The sequence below is a fragment of the Lampetra planeri genome, chromosome 8 (assembly GCF_965212315.1).
Source record: "Lampetra planeri chromosome 8, kcLamPlan1.2.h2, whole genome shotgun sequence".
Classification (NCBI taxonomy): Eukaryota; Metazoa; Chordata; class Hyperoartia; order Petromyzontiformes; family Petromyzontidae; genus Lampetra; species Lampetra planeri.
The window spans coordinates 6,207,297-6,230,677 of NC_136114.1; the positions used below are offsets into that span (position 1 = coordinate 6,207,297).

General features: G+C 41.7%; 2 protein-coding genes across 10 annotated transcripts in view; one reads left to right on the forward strand and one right to left on the reverse strand.

Annotated features, from left to right (window-relative positions):
- LOC144720233 (nucleobindin-2-like) overlaps window positions 1-15,707 on the reverse strand; it is a 108,035-nt gene extending 92,328 nt beyond the window's left edge. For 4 of the 7 annotated variants that reach the window (XM_078596783.1, XM_078596781.1, XM_078596782.1 and 1 more), the window contains exons 1-3: window positions 15,415-15,592; window positions 12,586-12,729; window positions 11,546-11,653 (exon numbers count right to left, since the gene is read on the reverse strand). In XM_078596783.1, coding sequence (XP_078452909.1) covers window positions 11,546-11,653; window positions 12,586-12,729; window positions 15,415-15,438 — 276 coding nt within the window. In that variant the 5' untranslated portion in view covers window positions 15,439-15,592. The other 3 variants (XM_078596785.1, XM_078596784.1, XM_078596786.1) reach the window with 2 other exon arrangements.
- A 411-nt stretch (window positions 15,708-16,118) lies between these two features.
- The window catches only part of LOC144720234 (phosphatidylinositol 4-phosphate 3-kinase C2 domain-containing subunit alpha-like), a 71,640-nt gene continuing 64,377 nt past the window's right edge, over window positions 16,119-23,381 (forward strand). For 2 of the 3 annotated variants that reach the window (XM_078596787.1, XM_078596789.1), the window contains exon 1: window positions 16,119-16,437. The gene's annotated coding sequence lies outside the window, so the exon portion shown is untranslated. The remainder of the gene's footprint in view (window positions 16,438-23,381) is intronic. The other variant, XM_078596788.1, reaches the window with a different exon arrangement.

Consider the following 23,381-nt stretch of genomic DNA (forward strand, 5'->3'; position numbering starts at 1 on the left):
CGGGGTGGTTTGGTTGGGGCTGTTGGGAGAGGTACGGTCAGCTTTGCTCAGAAATCTTCTGCTTCCAGATGCCCTTCCACTTGGCTGTGATGTGTCCTGTGGGATCCCCATCTGTGTTTTGACTAAAACATCACATTTATCTTAGTATGCCGAAATATAAGGGGCAAATTTCAGACACTCAAAAGCAGTAGCCAGTGCAATATAATATTTATTGCAACAGGAGTTGGGAACAACCCGTTAAGACAAATGCTTAAATATGGTCTTGTTCAAAAGGCATGACCTCGGTACTGTCAATCAGCGATAATAAACATCAATGTTACGACAGATTATGGAAGGAAATGGGATAATTTTTCAAAATAAAATTAGACATGCATAGAGCTTTAATTTACAGAACACTAAGACAAATAATACATATTACTCTGATCGAATAATTCTATAAAAAACTATTTATTACAACTTGCTCCTTTCAAAAACCGTGCAGGGGTTTACTGCGCAACATGTACGAGTCCAAGGGGGAGTTCGTGATTGTGAGAGGAAAAGGTGGATATTTGTGCAGTGAACATATAAACGCCAGTGCAGCTTGATGAAGACAGTGACTAAAATAAAACCTTTGGAAAAAAAGCCCACGTCACAAACATTTATGAGACTGCTTGCACAAGTATTGTGATTGACATCAATGTGGCCCAAACAAGCTAAATCAGAAGAAAATGTTGTACTGGCTTTGCGACAAAAGATATACGAGCACAAGATGAACTTCGTATTGATTGTACTGAAACCAACACTAATCATGGTGTCTGAGTGTCCAGAAACAGCCACTGCTCCTGTCACATGCAGTGAGCCCAAGCATTACACTGGTCAACAAAAAAAACATTTTTTTCTGGCCTGGACTTTTGCAGCTGTTTTAGACTAATTTCAGGGTGCTGATTCCAAATCTGATTTCAGATTTGCTCATCCACATCTCATTTTATGCTATCGGCATACCCCATTTTCATTGATTTTACCCGAAATTAACTCTGTCACTTCTGATTGCAAGTTGTTGCGAGTCAGTGACTGCTTTAGTGTTAAAATATGGTGCTGTATTTTCAGGATAGTGTGTTTATAATATCATTTCATGTAGATATCCACATCTATTTAATATTTTTATTCTGCAGTTTTTATTGAAAATGTAATATTTGATATCTCAAAAACCTGATGTGATAAGATAAAAACTGATGCCAGATTTGGAATCAGCACCCAAAAATTACCTTAAAACCGTTGGAATACCTTATGCCAGAAAAAGTGTGTTGACCAGTGTTATCAAAGGCTCGCTGTCCATACCTCTTACTGGCAATTGCCCAAAATCTGTAAACCTCTCGTCAAAGTAATAAAACAGTCGCAACCCAGTGTCCTTGGGGAGTGGCCGCAACAACCCACAGCTGGCAGAGCCTCTTCTCATTTAGAGATGCCCCAAAATGCGGGGCCCCCTCTTCCACAGTGCAGTGACGGATACGCTTTTTCTTTAGGCCATCAGCGCATGGCATTAAAAAACACCATGTGGTATTGACAGAGTGTCCACAGCTAGTGACAGAGTGCCCGCTTTCCACCAATCGCATCTCTCCGGGGACCATAACCTCTTAGTGTCTGGGACTGCTAAGGAGACTAACTGTTCTCGCTGACAGAAGCATGAGTGCTTGCATTGCCTTGTGCGGTGGCTGCTACTGTATGGTACTGAGACGTGGACACTCCTGCAGTGAAACTCAAACAGGCTGCAGACTTTGCAATAAACTACTATTTATTTTACCAGGTAAGGCCCGCTGAGCTAGAGAGCTCTTTTTCAGAAGCAACCTTGCTACAAATGATAGCTCAACGAAGTGGCTTATTATGTGGGCAATTATAGCAGCCAAATACTCTAAAATGAGTTTCTAAATGTGGAGATAAAAACCAGACGACACGGAGAAAAATCCACGTGACCACGGAGAAAACATGCAAACTCCAAATATACAGGCTTTGGGGTTGGGATCGAACCCACCCTGACACCTGCACAGCTTCTTGGAATGATGTGGTTTGATTTTGTTAACAACACCAGTCTCTTCGAAGACTGGTCTTCCTGCCATTCATGACATCAGTCGCTTAATATGTATCTGTCTGTTTGTCCACTTTGCAAGATTGAAGGACACTCGCTCACACTGTGCCCTACTTTGATCCATCCAGGTCAAGAGTGGATCTTTATCGCCTCCATCACGGCACGGTCCAGTCGGCTGTCCATGGAATATGCGTGGGTTCGTCAGATCTGCCGTGACACCATTGTAACCTTGCATGAGGCCTTCTACGTGATGGAACGTGAACACTGATTGCATGAGGGACCTTCGTTGCCTACCTGTTTCTGATTATTTTGCAGTGGCTGCCTACACATCCATACGTGAGACTCAAGTTAAAATATTTTCACAATCCTGAAAATATAATTTTAAAATAGCTATATTTGTTTTTCTTCCTAACATTCAGCAGCCATTTGAAATGGTCACAGACTTGAATTATTTTACATGAAAGCACATCGAGGTTACCTTTGTGACAGCATTGTGATTTTTTTTTATACAAATTTCACAATTTTGTTATCTCAGGCACACAAAGACAAAAATGCAATCCATGCCCGCATGCACACTTAAGTGCAACATGCCAAATGTCACCAAGTTCCAATGATGTCACCATGTTTGTGCCAGATTAAGTGTAGACGTAAATACACATACACTTGTTTTTGTACTTAAACAAAATCTGATCATATGATTCCGGCTATGCAACACTGGTGGTATAGCTTTTAGACTATACAGAAACACTTCTCATATATATCATGCTATTACTTTATTTGCATTATTATGCTCCCATCAATCAAGGTTAAGTGAAGCTTCACTGTGTGTGTTTTCACAATGTCCCGTGTTAGTACAAACACAGAAATTAACTTGTTTGATCACCACGCCATATACGGATAGACTTGCTAAAGCTTAATAGTAGCATGTTCATAACAGAATCACCACGGCAATCTTACACAGTTATTGTGCAACACATTTTTTTAAAATCGCTACCATATGACAAAAGATCATTCATGATAGTGACTGTAAACACTTTAAAATAAGACTCAAAATAAATACACTTATAGGCAATAGCTGTTGAAAGTCCATAGATATTTGTACACATTCAGCCAGGAACCAAGGCGACATGCGAATACACAACATGTTGAAATCACTGCTGTTCCAACGCGTTTCCTGCAATTGTGGCTGGAGACGGAATTCTATTTGGTGCTGAAGAACAAAACAACAAACCTTTATTATGTAAACATTCCAGAAGCAAATATTTGCTTACGTTTTTAGACATTCAAAAGGTACAATGAGTGGTTCCTAGGCAACAATCACGAGATCACAAAATGATTTCCCAGATGAGCTTCAATGCGGTAGGAGAATACAAAGTTTTATTCATCATCCAGTTGGCATGTGTAAATGACGGCTGAGTTTAAATATACTTTTTTTATGGAACGTATTGCACAACACAACCTAATGTCCATAAATTAATCTTAACTCTCGAGTCACATCTCTGTGTGTATGGGCTAGTTTCAGGCTGCAGAATTAATTTTGTTGAAAGATCATTTAAAAAAACGAATTGCCGCCCTTGTGTTAAACCACTGATGTATGAAGGTTTTCCAATGCCGGTAGGTGTGGTGTCGTGAAATTGAGGCAGGGGAGGCCATGACAAGTGCAGATATCACTGAAAACAAACATTTATTCCTATATTTGAAAAAAAAGTACTTTATACATCAGAAGAGCTTCACACTTGTGCGGTTAGCATACGATGCGTAGGAATGAAACAATGTAACTCATCTCTTGTCAGTGGTAGCGCTGTGCAGCGTCGCTTCGAAAAGAGCATTCCAGCATTGGCAAGGGTGTGCTGCTCTCTGGTGGGGGAAATCCGAAATGACAGCCTCAAGCTATGCGTAAAATGTGCAGTATTCCCTCGTTATTCGCGAGGGATACGTTCTGGAGATGCTCGGTGCTTTCTGGTGGGGGAAATCCGAAATGACAGCCTCAAGCTATGCGTAAAATGCGCAATATTCCCTCGTTATTCGCGAGGGATACGTTCTGGAGATGCTCGTAAAGAGAACATTTCGCGGATGATATCTGCTGCTTACGAATGAATAAATAATACGAGTTATTAAACACATTATAATTATCATAACAAACCACTTTCTCACATCACATTATCTTTCATCACTTATCTCACCGCTTTCTCTCGATACAGTCGTGTAGTCTCAGATACGATTTGTGGATAGAATATTGTATGTTGAACTTCTTTTGTACCGTACATAGCCGATCGTGCTAATCGGAGATGCAGGGGAAGGACAAACTGCTTACAAAAATAAATTCGTTTTCGCAGTACTGTACAGTACCGTCAAATGAAGTTTTAGCAGCGATTTGCAGTTCAAGAAAATAGGTAAGGTAAGAGAAAAAATACGAAATTTTTAATATTCTGCATGTATGTCCATACATATGTACAACACATTATTGATATCTAAGTGAGGGCCCATTGGGACAAGCCGGTTTTGTAAAGAAAACAAACCTGACAGAGATGGTAGGGATGACATATAAAGCAATGTATTTGATAGATTGTGAACGCTATTAATACAGTACTGCAGAACATGTCACCTAACTTAAAAGCACGTTTCAGATTTCCAGTGGTAGTCTATGAGCCAAGTAATCAGTATGTGTGGTGGTAATATGTTGGTGTACGCCTTGTATTGCACACACAAAAAATTACCAATGCAACTTTCTGCTCAGATAGAGAAAACTAGAACGAATATAAAGTGCACAGTAAAGAATTGTGGTGTTAATCAATGCTGCATGCATATACAAACAAACATGATTCTAATCTTCTCCTTAGAAAATATATAAGCTAATAACCAATACATTCAGACATTCATCACAATTATAAACTTGTGAAGTAAATGGAAAACAGTACTAATTGCTACATCAAGTGGCCGAATTCGCTCTGTGCTAATTATACTGAGTTGTATTTCCACTCGGTCAATGGTTTGATTGCCATATTTTCCCATGGACGCGGTGGTGAATATTTTAAGTGTGGACCTACAAAATCCTGAGACATTATTTACAAGAGGAACAAATGCGTGCCAGTGACACAGCACAAACTCAAAACTTCTAAATTATCTGCACAATATTAATCAAATAACACCAGGAGTACATTTACTGGACAGGTTGGCAGATTTACTTTTGAGAATTCACCCGTTTATAAATGAAGGAAATAATTTTCAATTTGGAATACGATTAAAAAGAGAATAGTCCCTTTAATATCCCAGGCAAGCATCACCGATTTACAATCCTCTGTCAAGAAGATCCTGCAATTTAGATGTTTGGCCAATTATAGAGTACCGAGTGATTACGACTACAATATCTGGTAAAGGCAGGTGTGCTCTGTTAAAGTATGCGTGCAGATATGCATTAAAGGGCAAGGAAAATAACTCATGGACATGTACACACGACAACAATGATGTTCACAAAAAATACACTTGCATGTTGTTAGATGTGTAGTGGTTCAATTCGGAGGCAGTAATTCTTAGAGGCACTTCTTACTCACAATCTCCCTTCACACACCTAAAGTTGCCTAGGCTACACACACCCTCACCTATACACAACGCTAGCCGTCTAACACCGATGGCGTTGACCGATACAGCCAACAACTGTATAATAGCGCAATATCAAGCGACGAAGACTGCGGCAACTAAGAGAAGAATGGTGACGACGACGAACTTCAGCAGCACGGCGGGGATCCCACTTACAGTCAACAGCCCCCAGGTCCCCTACAGAGGCCTTTCTTATACTGTCAGGGTGGCCTGGCTCGGCCCCGGGCCACGCCCCCTTTCTAGAACCTACCAGCGGGTTCTTGGTGTGCCCCTTCTGTGACCTTTCCCCGAGATCCCCCTCTGGTGTATCACGTGGCCTGCTGACATCAGGGCTGCCGTAAGCCGCAGATCCACTTCCCTGCCAGCAGCCAGCGCTATGCAGCTACATTACTATTCTATGCCCTACATTGTATTCTATCTTGTGGGGAGCAGTAGTGCAACTCTCAGCATGCTGTGCTACAGGCCTAGTGACCTGAGATCAATTCCTGCTCACGGTCAACACGAGTGGTGATAATCTGAACCGGACCTGGGCCTCCCCTAGGTCGACTCAGCCTCAAATGAGTACCGGTACCTGGTGCGATGTGTAAACATCGCCACTGGGGAGCCACAGCCCACAGGTGGCTGGGCGTGGTGATGGCCACCCAACCCCTCGTGTGCCGTGCCGGCCTTCATCGGTGCTTGCTACCAGCACTTGCCTCAAAAGTCTATAAGGCTATACGGGTGAACTTGTTTATGTGTTTAGTTTGTTGTCCTTTCCCTGCACCTCCGATTATCCCTATTGGCTACAGTGTGAAAGCATACTCTTGGGTTTTTTCGGGAAAGTCACGTAGGTAAAAAATAATAATGAAATAAAATAATAATAATTGAAAATAACTAAATTAAATCACGACGCTTCGGAGGCAACACAAGTCTCCGTCTTCAGGTGGGACCGTCACAGCCAAATTTACTGATACAGTCAATTTGGCTGTGACGGTCCCACCTGCAGTCACAAAAGCTTCAAATCCAGAAGTGTGAAAGCAGTTCAACAAACAGGACATCTTTGAATATGGGAACTTTCTTGCCAGTATTAAAATATAAAACATCTTGACACCTTTTTTATAGCCAGAAAAGGTGAAACCTATTGTTATAGGACATCTTTGACTTAGTTTTTTTGTCTACCTTAAAAAAGAAATGTGTAGGACTCATAATATACCACTAGGTGGCAGACATACTATTCAATGTTTTTTTAATAATCAGGAAATAATGTGTTATATAATTATTATACATTTGCAGGATCATAAAATAAAGGAGTAACACGAGTGTTATATAAACGGTCTATATTTAAGGATATTATTGACATATCACAATGCTCCTATCGAGTTAACAATCCTTAATTTCCATTCAGAACTCTGGTGTCAGAACTAACTTTGAAGTTCCGTCAATAGAATATTTATCCACAATGGGGGCGCATAAGGCATAAGGTACCCTAACATGCGCGTTGCATGCCAATCAAATTGTAAAAAAAAACATTTTCAGCAATGGAATTTGCCAAATTTTGTGGAACAAAAATTGTTTAGATTTTTGCTTCTGTGCAAACATTGGTGACTGGGCTCAGATCAGCTCACTGCACTTGAAAACCTTGTTACACAGAGTTCATACTGAGGGGGTAGCTGAGACAGGAAATAAAACCCAGGACCTGTACCAGTGGTTCAGCACCATGACATGGTCTAATGTGCCACCTCGCCACCTCTAAAATGCAACCACCTATAACCAAGATACGCAAATTAACTCAGTTAATGTATGCTATGCAAAGTAAATGACAAATTCCCCTTATCCATCACAAGTGGGTAAATGTGCATTATTTTTTGTCATCACGAAGGTATTGTGTTTATGCGGTGAATTAAAAATTTAGATTTAAACCACACAAATTCCTGCCTTGAAAATGAAAAGGTTTTATTTATCTGTTATTTATTTTTGATGGACATTCCACTAACCAATGTGCTCATGTGTAAGTTAATACAAAACAATGATCTTGCTACAATTCACTATGGGTTACTAAACCTAAATTTTCAGTGGCCCATGTATGACTTCTGGCAATGTACAGTTCTAGAATGTACGCACCTCGCATGGTAAACCGACCTAAAATCAACACTTTTGAGAACAGCAAACGGGGACAATGTTTTTGGGTGTCATCATAACAGACAATAGATCTCTCAGCATTTACTCCAGCAGTCTTTCTGTTTGCCTTCAAGTATGCATGTATGGCTGAACGTATGTAAGCGAACTGCTGCAGGAGTGATCCAGCATGTGTGAGATCAGGAAGGAGGGCCTTAAATGGGCTGTGCTTCCTGTGGGAAATGGCCCCGCATCCTGCCCGGTCTCCTGCCCTTCCCGTGCGTACACACACAGCCACGCGTTCAGTTCACTACCTCACATGGGCTGTACCACTGGGGCAATAGTGGGGGTGCCATACTGAGGTGCTGTAACAAATCTCAGCATCGCACCTTTAAATGTCAACTCTGTTTACGGTAATGGTTCCTTTAGACTCCCCAGTGGACTGTGTTAGGTGAATCTGGCTGCAGCAAAAGATAACAGAGAAATCCAATTGAAACTTAGCCTTCACATGGGAGTTAAGAGGGTTTTTTGTCATGGCTGAAGTTTACTAAAGTCAAGCGCAAAGCACAATTTCACATGAAATTTAAATCAACTCAAACACTTTTAAATGATAGTACATATAAGTAGTCGTAAATAGTGACATTCCCCCTGTTGTAATTACTGACGAACATGTCTTATGTAATGGCTTCGTTTTATGTCTGTTGTACGAGGCTGGAGGATTGTGAAATAGTAATAGAGAACATGAAACATTTTGTATAACCCAGTCAAATAAATGAGCCTCTTCGCCATCAAATCTTGCCTGGTACATGAACACATGTTTTCAGAGCTATGTCTGTCACACTCAGCGATATAACCAATATCTCTCCCCATTACACCACCTATTCAGTGTGCTTCTTGCCGGAGGCTATAGCCTGACCACTTGCGCAAGTATTCACCTGGCACGGTACCAAGTATTAGCCTATAGAGCGAGGTTAGGAAGGAAACTGATGTTATGATGAAAAATGATGGCTGAAAATTTCAAATATGTGGAGTTTTTTTAATGTATTTTGGAGGGGTTTTTTTCCTCCAAGTTCACACCAACCATTTAGGCTAAACATTCCAAAACAGGCATAACCTTTATTGTTAATGATAAACAGTATTTACTATTCCAAACTACCCAAATCCAAAAGTGAATATTTGACTACTTTTAGGTGAAAAGGAGTGGCAGTGTTTCGTTATACAGCATTTGAATAGACTGCACACATTTCAATAAATAACTTTAATTTAAACAATTAAAAGCTTACAAAAAAGTTAAAAGCATTTTAGCAACTTTTAAGATTAATTTGTTCATAATACATTCACAACTACAACTCCAGTAATCAACTTCTTGAGTTCACCGAATCCAAATGAGAAATCCCACATTCTTTTGACACAATTCAATAGACTGAATCATATAACCACAAAGAACTGCACTGCAGGCTATTGCAATGCTCATGGTCAAGTTCTGTAGAGGAACAAAAAGTGGGTTTTAAAAAAAAAAATTACTCAATGACCCGATTACAACACAGGGCCTTTGGACTTAATCCAGTTCCTGCCAAGTGAACTCCCACTGGTTAAACTCCAAGATATCACATGTTTTTTTGATGACATCAACACTTTTCTGTACCGGATGTACCTTCAGCGGTCCCTGTTAGAATGTGTCATGACCTTTGACATTTCTAACTGAAAATATTTGAGCTAGAACAATGAGGAAAATGTAGAGACCAGCGAAATTCAATGAAATCATATGGCTAGACAAATAATTTACATTTGCTGTAAAGCATAGACTCAAATGAGCTCTTTGCTTTCCTGTGTACACTTTTACAGCCTAAAACATGTTGGGTAGTGATTCACAAACTGATATCATTGTTTCCAATGACACAGTGTTTTCTAGGTCAACTGCCAAACATCAAAGTACATTGAATAGGATTTGTCTTTCGATTGTGCTTTTTAAATGCTTGCATCTAAATCAGTCTACAAGCATGGCATTGGAAGCTTTCTAGTTGACGGAAATGTAGGGATTACGCCGCATAGCTTTCTACATTAATCTGCAGCCACATGCAGCCTTACCAGCCGTAGGAGGCCTGACGACATTCAAATACAGCCAAAAAAAATGTGTAAACAGCCTTGATTGTTTTTCTTTAAGCGCTTCTGAATTAGTTTGTACAGAGCAAGCACACTCATGTATTACAATCCATTCCCGAAAAATGGACGTGATGCAATTTGTTTTAAATTTTTGCCTCTTAAAAGGAGGATAATTCATGCCATACTAGTTTTTACGCAATGACTAACTGCAATAAAAAACAGCACACATGTCCTTTCTCCTCTATAAACAGAACTTGGTAAACCATAAAAATGGCTAATAAAAGAAATTTGAAAAAGCAGCAAAGCTCTCCAAACAGCAAACTTGAAAATATTTCCAATAACCCACATAAACACTCAAACATTTTAATTGTAAGAATACAATTTTTTGTCACAATTATTTAAGCTAAGAGCGATGGTAGTTTTATTAATTGCTATGGAACTCACTATGTCAATGTGTTTTCTAAAAATAATAATCATTCACTTTCGGGAACAACATATCTGGCAAAGCAAAATATGATTTAAGACTAAATGCTTTCCGTCTGCAGAGCTTTCACCTCTTACACCTACACTGTACTGTATGCCAGAACAGAGCTGTTTTTACAGAAACAATGCAAAAGTAAATGTCCATTGACATTACTTTTAATGTAATTGTCAAATGATCGAAATAACTTTTTAAACTTTCTACTAAACTTTTGCAATAAATTGTGACCTGTCAAAACAGGTCTTGCTAAACAAAATTATTTTCATCCTGTGCTTGTTGATATTTCCATTTTCAACATGCATACTTTCTAAAACTCTTGGGAAAATGTTCAAATAGAACGTTCCTTTAAAAAATAAATTTAAAAATGTGGAAGTTTTATTAATAGTTCAATACCACGTCAAAGCAGTGAGCAAGCCCTTAAGATATTCTTTGGGAACCAAATGAAAAGTATGTTTGGTCCCCTCTCATAAACTCTGTATTATTGGGAGGAGAGGGTAAGCCCCTATTAAAAGCTTAGCACCATCTTCTACATTCTTATTGTCAAGTCATTGTTGATCGTCTTTTTCCAACCCTCTACACACCAAGATAATTCCTATATTATCACAAAGGCTACAATGTCTTAATGCTTGTATATTTCTGGCAAATATATGTCACACTTACTTATTTTAAATAAAGAACTTGAGGCTTTGCAAAGCCAAGGGAAAGCTGAACATGTCAGAACACATTTCAAATTCCAATTGCACAAAAAAACCTTTCCATAAAATCAATTTATGATAAATCCATTGTATCTCAAAACCTGTGGAATATTTGGAGCTGTAGAGTTCTTTGTCAAACAACTGCTGGATTAGGGTATATATGCCGTCCGAGTCGAGGGGGTTATTTGACCATATTCACCATCCTGCTCAATGCAGGTTAGTGAAGGTTAGAGTATATAAAAGACTGCAAAGGACACTGCAAAGATTGCATTTGCTACACTGCACTCTGCATAACAGAAGTCCACGATGTCCACGACATCTGTTATGCGTGGTTGCTACCCGTGCAATATCTATCCAGGTTAAAACTGCTTAGCTTCCAAGACATGACGAGATGAGGTGAAATTCCAGGGTGACCGGTGATAGGCACAAAGTAATTACAAGGTAATAAAACGATGCACTGTCCTGATTCTAGACTTGGTTGAATAGAGATGCAGGTGATATGAAACCGGTTACCTTAATGTCCTCAATGTCAGCTGTTTCCAGTTTCTGCTTGAAGTGGGTGTCCTTCTCCAGCACATCGATCACCTCTCGTAGGTAGCGGTCATAGTAGAGCCCAGTGTCCTGAGAGAGACGCACGTCAAATTCTCCCTGAGCGGCATCACAATTTTTCGTGTTCATTTTCCAGTGTACATCAACTGCAGCCTACCTCATGATGTACACTATGTTTCCAAAGAGACCGGCAGTTCTGTGCAATGCCCCATTGCTTAAGTGCATCAAAATCACTTTTGTTTTGGTGCCATTTCTTAATTACTTTAATTAACTTTTGATTTTGCTTGGTAGTAGGGTTTTCATTTACTTCGTAGTGGCTGTAAATGGGATTTGGTCCTCGTGTGTAATTAATATACAGCGTTATGGGGGTGTTATCAGCATTAATGATGCAATATAAAATGTAAGTAATATTTATTATTATCTAGGTTACCCTCTCGTACATGTTCTTTGTTGTGGCAGCTATTCAATTGCTACGTCTGCTACTGGAACTTACTGTAAAAATGCTTTCTACATTAACAAATGTGCAATACGAGGACAACGTGGTAGTGGTGCAATTTGAGAGCTGTAAGAGTACTGTATTATACTGGAACATCGTTTACCCACTGATTTCTAACGGCTCTCTTCCGTTTCGTCTCCACTAGTGACTGATCATCGTTAAGCTGATGGCTCTATCTTACAAAGGAGTGCATTTACATCGGTGGCCGACAGGTAGAGGCTTTTAAATGAAATGCATTTTTTCTATTAATTCTCCATCTTATTTTATTGGGGTATCTAAAAATGTATCACCCTGTACACTATAGATAATTACATATAAATACGCCCAAGGTACAAGATAACTATGCTGGCAATATTTCCGCGGACCACCAGAGCTACAGTGAGCTAAACCCTTAAACGGTTGTATAAAAAAAACATCAACATGATTTTCTCCACGATATTTTCTTAAATAATGACTTGCTTAAATGACAAATGCAAATGAAAATGCTCGAAGGTTAGTTAGAACTCACCTCTATCTGCTTTTCATCTTTTGTATCCTTAACCTCATTATGCTCCTTTAGTTTTGATTTGTCGATAGGAATAGCGCTCACGAAACTCAGCAATGCAAGCAGGAGGGTAAGGGCCGGAGCCCTTGATTCAAGTGCCATTCTCATCTGCAAGAGACATTTCATTTTTAAGGTCACACAGCCTGCTGCAGCAGTATATATGCTGCTCAGTGAAGCTTAAATGTTTTCAGCTTTATTGTATGAATGGTATGAATGTCCAAAATACACTTCATTTTTAATATAGAGTAAAATATTAACAATATTTGCTACTACAATATGGTCATAACACATCGTTCACTTAACGTCATTCTAAAAAAAGAGAGTTCATATCCAATGCATGTTCTTTGGTCACTGTCGCCTGTTGACACTGATGATTGGAAACGCATTCTGGCCGTACAAGAGTATGTCCTCCTGATTAAATATATCAAATATCCACTTAATTTAACGTACACTGAGACCACACATCTCTTTCAATTGCTAGGGAACACACGATGAAAAAAGGCCGAGCACAAATACATGATTATAATTCCTGTTGCACATTATTGTAATTGTTATTTATTTACTGTTAGTGTCACGTGATAAAATAGGCACCTGTAACTCAATACGTAGCTCGTTGTGTCAGAGAATAGCTTTGCAATGTGAAGTCACAAAACGAATCAATAGCCTCTATCTACCCAACAGTAGGACGGACACCTTTATATGGCCCTCAAAGTAGTAGTATTACAATGGAAATAAACCAGAAATGTGTTATTCTCACAGCTGCAATATGCTACGTGAAAAACTACATAACATAGAATTATGTTGTTTGTGTATTTTGAGACGATCAACTCACGACACTTTAGCACCTGGTTTAATTACCGACTGCTGCCTGAATTAGAACAAAGGATCCCAGTGGTGTCTATTAAATGCTCTAACATGGTGTCAACCTTCTAAGAAACAGCACATGCATTTAATTGTATTACATTTACATTAGCTAATTAATGTAAATAAGCCTACGTGTCAAACTAATGTAATCCCGTTTTAATATACAGTACCATGTCATATAACAGACATGTAAATACTGTAGGCAAAGTGTATTTATGCTCAGGGGGGCATAGGATGGTGCTCATTTCCATTTGTGCCAGTTACACATTCCCAGAACAGAGGCCAAAATATCCAAAGGACAAAAACAAAGATACCAAAATGTGTACACCTGGCACTGTATGTCTGCTTACTCCAAAGGTCTGACTGCCACGTGTGCATAGAGTGCATATTGATTAGGTTATAAACAAATAGCACAGGGCTGAAGCTTATTTGATCAAATAAGTATACTTAAACCTTACAGCCACGCGCTTGCTTAATATAACACTAATGCCACGACATTAATGTTAACGTCAATGTAGTCGGAATACAGAAAAATCAGGGTTAGTGGTGATTTGGGTGGCCACCTTACATAAAAGTGGTGATGATGCATTGGCAGTGGTGCTGCTACAGGCCCAAAAAACTACTTCGGCAATTACACTGAACTATTCTAATTTTACCAGGTAAGACCCACTGAGTTATATAGCTCTTTTGTCAGGCGCGACATGGCCACAAATGGTAGCTCAACTAAATGGTTTATCATGTGGAAAAGTATAGCAACCAAATACTCTAAACGCATGATTCTAAATGTGGAGGGGAAAACCAGAGGGCCAGGAGAAAAATCCATGCAACCACGGGGAAAGAAACACGCAAATTCCAAATATACAGCAGGCGTCAGGGTTGGGATCGAAACCACGAGACCTCCATACCAGGCGAGGTAAAGGAAGCCATATACGGGCGACGTTTCGGGAAATTAACCTTCCTCATAGCACAAACAGGTTGTCATGGGATGTGGGGCTACGTTGTGAGTATATGACAGTGCAGTAAAATATATTATTGTACAATATACTTCTATGACCAGACGTCATTGGACACATCACCTGGAACTCTGCCAAAATCTAAACCTGATTTTAAAGCTCACCTGTTACCTCACAGCTAGACGGCGATTTCTTTAAATAACATAATTTTGTTTTTCGATTTAAAGCTTTCGTGACTGCAGGGATTCATCTTATTGGTTCTTTCGGTAAAGTCACGTAGAAGGGAAATAATATATATTTATAACATATTTTATTATGCTTTATTTTTATTATTTCCCTTCTACGTGACTTTACCGAAAGAACCAAGAAAAACATAATTTTGCTCCCCGCCACCAAACCACAACAATCGGCATGGGTGGGCGCTGCGGTGGCGAGATGTTAACTACCTCGCCTTGTATATAGGAGGTCGTGAGTTTGATCCCAACTCTGACACCTGCTTTATATTGTGTCTCTGTCTGCGTGATCGCGTGGATTATTCTCCGGGTCCTCCGGGTTATTTCCCTCCACATAATAAAAAAAACATTCGTTTCGAGTCATTCGACTGCTAGAAATGTTCCACGTGTGACGATACGCCACTTTCGTCGAGCTATCATTTGTGGCCCAGGTCGCTGCTGAAACAGAGCTACAGTAAATAGATCGGTGGACCTTACGTGGTAAACAATGTTTAACTTTAATTGTAATTATGTTCAGGGCTCCCGCCTCGACCGCGTGGGTCGACCAAGGCGCCGTGTACGCGGTGTTGTGACGCCGGGCGGGATGGCGCCGCGCCTGAACCTGGACTTTTAAATTATTTTTCACAGCAACGAAGCCATCACGCAGCCCCGGAAACACACCACCACACACACAGCCACACCGCGAGGTGTTATTTATAGCAGCTTCTCGTCTTCGGCGCGACAATGAACGTCTTCACCATCACCTGCGTGACAGCGAGCGCCGTCATCAACAGTGCAGTCCCGGCAAAGTCACCTGGCAGGCCGACAAAATAACGCCCTGGCCACGAATACTGCGTTTGTTTAACGAGACACGACGCAGAGATGTAAAGAGAAATGAACGCGACAGGAAACAACACCGGGGCGATAAAATACAGCAGACTTACCCTCACGCCTCCACTGTACTGTACGTGGCATACGCTCAGCGACAACTAACGCGGTGACGTCAGGGGCTTGCGTGATGACATCACCGCACAGTCTCCATCGTGAACGTGGCCTTACGCGATTGCGTCATCGTACGCGCTGGCGTCATTTGCCGGGCGCACGCAACCCGACGTTCGGCAACATCCGACCTTAACACGATGACGTCACGCGCCATGGCGAAAGGAACACTGTCGGCGTTTTGCCTGATGACGTCACTCGCTCGATAGCACTTCAGACTACACCGGGCTGGGGGGGCGGGGCGGGCGCCTGGCCGGGGGCGGCGGGGCTCCCGGCGGCGGGGGCGGGGCGCGTGACGTCATCGCGCGCACGGCGACGTCCCCCAGCGTGCGGGCGCGATGACGTCGCTAACGGTCCCTTTGCGAGTGCCGCGGTACGGCAACGTGCGTGATGACGTCACGACGGGCCCCTGCGCGATGACGTCACGCGTTCGCTGTCAGTGTTGAGCAAAGTGGGGGGAGGGAGGGAGGAAGGTTGCCGGCGTCGAGTCGCTGTGGGCAGCGGCAGCAGCAGTAGCAGCAAGCGGCAGCTGCCGCATCGCGGCGAGTAGCCCGGCTTCCCCCCCCTCCCCTTTGTTAGCCTCGGCGTCCCGCGTGAGACCGCCAAGGGGTTACACTGCGTCCTCGTCGCCGTCTCCTCATCGTCGTCGTTGTTGTCGACGGCGTCTCTCTCTCGTGAGTTGGCCAAGGCCTCGCTCACACGCGCCGCTGTGGAGTTTGTGTCCGTGGTGGCGAGGTGAAGGGAAGAAGAGCCGCTTAGAGAGAGAGCGGCCACAGGGGGAGGAGGAGGTGAGACTCACACGGGACTTGGACACAGCAGCAGCGGCATCACTGCTGATGCGTGGCTGGTAACGGTGAAGACGACAATAGTCATGTTGTTATGTAGTCACCAATTAGGTTAACAATGTAATACAAGCTCGTTCGCTGTCAGTGGTATAGCAGTAAATAGTCAAAATATGGATTTGGCACTAACAATGTAACGTGTCTGCATAAGAACTCTGTTAGATATTCCACTAACGACTTAATCTACGTGCGATGTCCACCGTATTAAAACAACGTCGGTGTGGATGCAGTATTTATTGTTATCGTATCTATAAAGAGATCCCAAGCGTGCCCTGGCACACTCTTCGTTTTAAGTGGACGTTACCATTCCAATGTTAAGATATTAATATTAATAATTAATGAAACTGCAGTTCCTAGAGGAGACGTCTACATAGGCGGTGACATGAGGCGCTAGGGTGGATTATTTAGTCGACTTGGGGAGGTTTTCATCCAGCAGTGGATTGATTGTGGCTGGTGGGGGTGGTGGTGGGGTGGTGGTGGGGGGGTGGTGGTGGTGGTGGGGGGGGGGGTGGTGGTGGTGGTGGGGGGGTGGTGGTGGTGGTGGTGGGGGGGTGGTGGGGGTGGTGGTGGGTGGTGATGGGTGGTGGTGGGTGGTGGTGGGTGGTGGTGGGTGGTGATGGTGATGATGACAGTTCTGATAATGAACATGTTTTGGCATTCCATCTGTGACCGCCTCTCCGAAATTCAAGCGCTTCGGTATTCACGTTGAACTGTAGGTGTGGGAAGCTAAGCAGGTTTGAGCTTGGATATTGTTTGTATGGAGGTACCACCAGGCACAACACCAGGGTGCTATAGGCAGGCTACATGGGGGGATGGGGGGGGGCTCTCAGTGTTGGGCAGCAGAGGGCAGTGGAGCAAAACTCCTTTGTTAACCGGTAACCTCTTGGCTTTCCCCGCATTCACCAGCCGGCACTGGTTCAGATGCCAATGGTTGAATGGTCAAGTAGCTCCCACGATCCGCGATTTGGCGTGGGAAGGCCCTTCATCCAGCAGTAGATGCAACAAACGTGTCACTTGACTTGCCTAATGTGATGTCCGCGGCGTTGCTAAACACTCGGTGTGTCAATGCTATTGCGGTTGCTAATGTTTACTGACAATGACATTGTGAATTCCACTCTGCTATTGTAAAGTCTATATAGCGTCCAGCGCCGATGGTGAAATAGTCGTTCCTGTTATGATAGGAAGCCAACCAACATCTACTGCCCATGTTTCACTCAAGCACGTAGTATTAATATGGCACTTGGTTATAAAGCGAGTTTGTTGTTCATAATGTAAGATACAACATTTTTAAAGCACTGTTTAGGGGATTCGTAGTATCCCTGATATTGTAGTGGCAGCACTACAAGGGGGCGTTGAGTATCTACGTGACTTTACCGAAAGACCCAATAATATGAATTCCTGCAGTCACGGAAGCTTTAAGGCAATCGGCGACATTGTATCTTCTGAAAATGGTCATGAGCGCACCCAGCATGAACCACCAACCACCCACCACCTCATTGCCTTCACCAACCCCACTCTGACCAGCATACGGAAATGTGGTCAAACAAACCCCCCATCCACCAGTGTATAAAACGGCTCTGAGCAGTCACACGAGGATGCCCACACAAATACTAAAACTTCAAAGTTAGTTTTTAATATATAACGAACTATTTTTTTTTACAAGTAAGCGGTAACGTTTGAAGAATGCTAGCGGATGGCTCCATGCCATTGCACTCTGCTCCAACTTTACAGCATGTATGGTGATCGCTCTCAGCAAGGCCATACCTTCATAGTGCTATTATTCCTGCAGTATTAATATTCGTGTTATTATAAGAGCGGCTATGCTGAGCCAGCAGAGGTGCCTCTTTGGTCAGGGCAATACACGGTACACTGATGACACTGTTATTCATGTCATCTATTTTATTGTTGCATCTGTCGGTACGCTTCTTAAAACAATAACAAATTTGGTCCTGAATTTGAAAAGTTCAGTGGCCACCACTAAACGTGTAGTCCCAGTGCCCTCTCTGGCATTCGACATTTACTACTTCCATTGGGGGCAAATTTTGTACAGCATGAATGATGTTGAACTCCTATTTAGAGGATGTATGTATGCTGAACGTCTTTCGTGTCGTACGTAGCCAGGATCTAGATGTTCAGCAAATTTGGGACTCATGAGAAGGAAAGTCGTAGCTAGAATTTATGACAATAGTGTCATGACTAAATGATTCTAAAGACATTTTATGCTTTGGGATCTCTGGCCGATTCCACTTGCAATTGATGTTTCGAACGAAACCGGAGTTTCTGCGGCGAATGCACGTCTACAATGAGGAAGCACTCGGATGTTCTACTCGCTATTTAACAACAGTATGAAACAAACTAGGGCATGGTCAGTATTACATTCTCAAACATTTACAGTTCAGGTATGCAAACAAAGGCACTGTACTCGGTAGGGAATTGCAATGTTTTGGTAGTCCAAAGCATAGTGGCTGTACAACATTTCAATTAGAGAACTTAGAGTAGTGGCTATCTCAATAGTGCTCAATGAAGTCAAGGTGCTTACATTCTAGCCCAAAGAATGTTGTATTTCTTATCTTTACAATGTCACCTTTCTGGTTTGACTGTAAGCATTAAATGTGTATTTTAATGTCACCCGGCTACTTGCGAAAGAAACATGGAATGCTAATACACCTGCCATTTGAATTTTCAGTTTTAGTTGGTCACAATTGTACACCACAGTACATGTATGCATGCATTAAAATGCAATGTTTTCTTGACTACACGCACAACTTAACTCCTTGTTCAGCATTGGACCTACACCATTTCCCAGTGGTGACTCGTGATGGTTGATTATGCCATTAATGTCATTGTGAGCAAGGTTCAGTGCACAGATTGTGGGCAGCGTGATCGATTTGCTTCATGTAAAGATTAAGAACTCCCAAGTGGCGTTGTTATGTGCTTCCACCGGCCAGAGTAAGACTCCGAGAACATTTCCATTATCCATATGTGCACGTTTGCCTTTGTCGGCAAAACAATGGAGAAAAAACAGTATTTACACAAAAGCACAAACACCGCTTGTTGTCGTGTTAAATACTTGCTGAGGCACTGGCAAAGGAAATATGTTTCGTGACTTTTTTCACATTGGGCCTTGTGTTAGGTGCCAAACATGTTATTGGAATACGTTGGATGAGCATGCATGTTCGTAAATGTTTAACGCTATTTGTGTGTTGTCATCGGTAGGTTCTGGTAGGTATTAATTTTGATAGGTTCTTTTCACAGTGCAATATTACTCCTGTTATATATAAAAAAAAAGCATTTTCATTTAGTTTATTAAATTTTTTTCCCACCATAAGCATCCTCATGCTGTTAGCGCCACGGTGGCGAAATGTTGAGCTATCATTTGTGGCCAGGTTGCTTCTGACAAAGAGCTATATATCTCAGTGGGCCTTACCTGGTAAAACAATTTTTGTTTAAATAGTTTTAATTTGAGCATTTTTATTTGATTTTGGATTTTCCTACAGCCATCGGGACTTCAAGTCTTTTCCGTATTGACCCTGACAGCAACACACTGTATAAGCCTTTGCCCATTAACCTTCAAGTCTCTTATGCGTTAAATACATCATGCTTAAATTTTGTTGAAACTGCAGTTGAAACGCTTGCTCTGTGCGCGCCTGTTGAATGGGTCACCAGTGTTAGATTTCAGCGTATTCAGTTCAAAATCTGGCGGTAGCTGACCATAATTCACACCCTGGATCTCATTGGTCCTGGCACAGTGCTCTGATACATGGAGCCGATCATCCTTCTGAGATGCCTAAAAACCTATGTGAGCTCATTTAAAAAATATACAAGTACAATCCGAGATACCAGTGAGATTTGTCTGCACTGTGCTGTGGTACTGAACCACTGTCTCAGTCAATTCCTGCAACATGGGATGTGGAGAAAGTGTCAAGGTAGACACGTTTTTACTCTCGCATATACATAATATCCTTTGATAATAATTGAGTTACATTTTATAATGAGCGCTTAGGCTTTGAATTTGACGGTGATTATTTTTGATGGCATCAGTTCTTATGAGTTGTAAAATAACTCAAAATTGAAACCCATTCAAACTATTTGTCCCTCATACCACCTGGATATAGTTTCTGCTCCCTTTTGCTTAAGAATGTATTTGTGCCGGCAATGCTATTTTTGAATGGTGTCCAAGATGCAAGCATAAAACCAGGCGCAGCACACATTCGTGAGCTTTTGACCGAGAAGAGTGCATTCCAGAATGCTTGTGTTCCATGCTGTGCTAACCGCTCATGTCTACCTGCTTTCCTCTCTGCGGATTGTTTTGGGATCGGTTTTTTTCTGTGTTTATTTTGAAATTGTGGAAAAGGGATGTGTCACCGCTTATGTATTTCTTTTACAGCTTTGAAACTGGATTTTTTTTACTTATTTGTTTGACTGACCAGGAATTATAAAAAGTCACCATGCAGAACTTAAACCTGTCATATCTAAAATGAAAGTTTGTGTGCATTGAGCAAAGAAGGGCAAAAGCATATAAGCTTAGGCAATGTTTTCTTTTCAGATGGTATATTTTTTATGCCTTTTAATTATGATGTAAAATGTAGCTGTTGCCAAATTTGGTACCACGCCTGCACGTGTTCTGCAATTTTGTCTTAACTTCCTCACAATCTATAAAGGGGGTTCTTTGTGACTTATCAGGATGGCCACAGTCATAATAGAGGTGTTTGGGTTACGTGTCATCAATTCACTCCACGGTTAAATGCATCACATATTTAAAGCTGTCGTGACAAGTAGGGCCTAAGTTTACTTTTGATGTCGGCGCTTGTAAAGTTCTGAAAAACATTTTGTATTACCTGGCCACGTGCCGAATGGTTAACTACATATGGGCATGACAACAATGAGAAGTTTTGGCCTGTAAACTCAACGGTAATTGCGTTGCTTAAGTATTTGGGTGCATCATTGTTCTGTGTTACGATCTCGTGTTACTGTTTGATATGTAAAGATAATATCGTACTGGTAGGAACCTCCTGGTTACACCAGCCCACAGGGGATTATTGTGTCTGTCCGTCGTGCATCCAAAAATGGGAGGGGTGGAGAGGGGCTGGGTGGGGAGGGGCTAGGTGGGGAGGGGAGGGTGGGAAGGGACTGGGTGGGGAGGGGCTGGGTGGGGGGTGGGTGGGTGGGGAGGGGCTGGTCACCCCTTGGTGCCCTTATAAAACTCAACGTTTAACCTACTCACGCCGGCTTGTGCCTGCCCTCACAGTCGGCCATATTTGCGGAATACACCACGCCGCCGTTGACCCTGGCCATTGACCGAGCAACCCAACGTTCCTACTAGCTCCCTCCACAGGAATGTGCTCATGTTGATGTTAGCACAATGACAGCAAGTACGTGGAGAAAACAAGTTTCGTTTGTAATTTGAATACTCCTTCTCTGGGGCTCCTGAGTCTTGAGAGCTCTCGACACAATTCTAAAGGTCACCGTTATAATGCCTCTTTCCATGCAAGTCTTATCTTCATTCTTATCTGTAAGTACTGTTTATGTAATAGTCATTGATGTTGTGTTTTACGTTAAATATTCATCATTCTGTTTCCACTTTCTGTACTTGAATATATTCCGATTAATATTTAATATCAAGTGTTTTTTTTTACAAATTGAGTGTTTCTACACAGCTATAGCCTACATTTCTGACCTTCACTTTTTCAAAGATGACAATGTACGAATTAACTTAATATGCATTCATTGTCCTTATTGAAACAAAATGAAAGATGGTTGAGGTTTGTAACCTGTTTGTGCCATTGATAACGTAGGAATGGTTTTTATATACCATTTCACCTTCGCGTTCTCGTCATGGGTTTGGACTGAGAGTAATGGCACGTAATTACACAATTTTAAACTTAACTATTTAAACTATACTTTTATTAATATTACCAGGTAACACCTATATAGCTCTTTTTCAGAAGCAGCTTGGCCATGAAGGATAGCTCAACAAAGTGGTTTATCTTCTTGGTTCTTTCAGTAAAGTCACGTAGAAGGGAAATAATACAATAATAAAAATTTAACATAATAAAATACAATTCTCACGACGTTTCGGCCACAACGCAAGCAGCCGTCCTCAGGTGAAGAACAGGTCTGTCGGAAAGACAGTGTCTGAATGAACACCACCAAGCTTGGCAGCGTATATTTAAGCTGGGTTAGGGGAGAAAAAAAAGTTATTTATCATGTGGAAATTTATAGCAGCCAAATACTCAAATGGATGTTGATTCTAAATGTGGAGGGGAAAACTGGAGGCCCTGGAGAAAAATCCACGCTACCAAGGGGAGAACGTGCAAACTCCAAATATACAGGTGTCAGGGTCGGGATTGAACCCACAACCTCCTGCATACCAGATGAGGTAGTTAACATCTCGTCACCATGGGGCTCCTTTTGAAAATCATGTCACAGACTCTTCATCATCCTTGCCACTGCGTTTATTGTAATTCAGCAGAGCAATTGCAGTGCTTTTGTGGTAATCGATTAACTTAGTTCAAACTGACTGATTTAAGTGGCACGTTCCACCAGCTGACAAGAAACTACCATCTTAAAAATCTGTTGAGAGTGCTCTGGTAAGGTGTGTTACAGCTGCAGGCACTGGTTCCTCTTTGAGTTTCATCGGATTGTAGTTCACTCTGTCATTAGGTGTGAATGCGGTAAAGTTGAAGTGTTACCTAACCCTTGGGTATAGATATTTAGATGTCATGGTTTGGTTTTTTTTTAATTAAGCCAAATAACCTTTGCACGTCTTGCTTTTTCCCATTATGACGCCGTTGAAATAACATGCCACGGTGACAGTCGATTTGTTGATGTATTGTACTGGTGACTCGAAAAGGTTAACTGACATTTCAACACAGAAATGGGACACTATT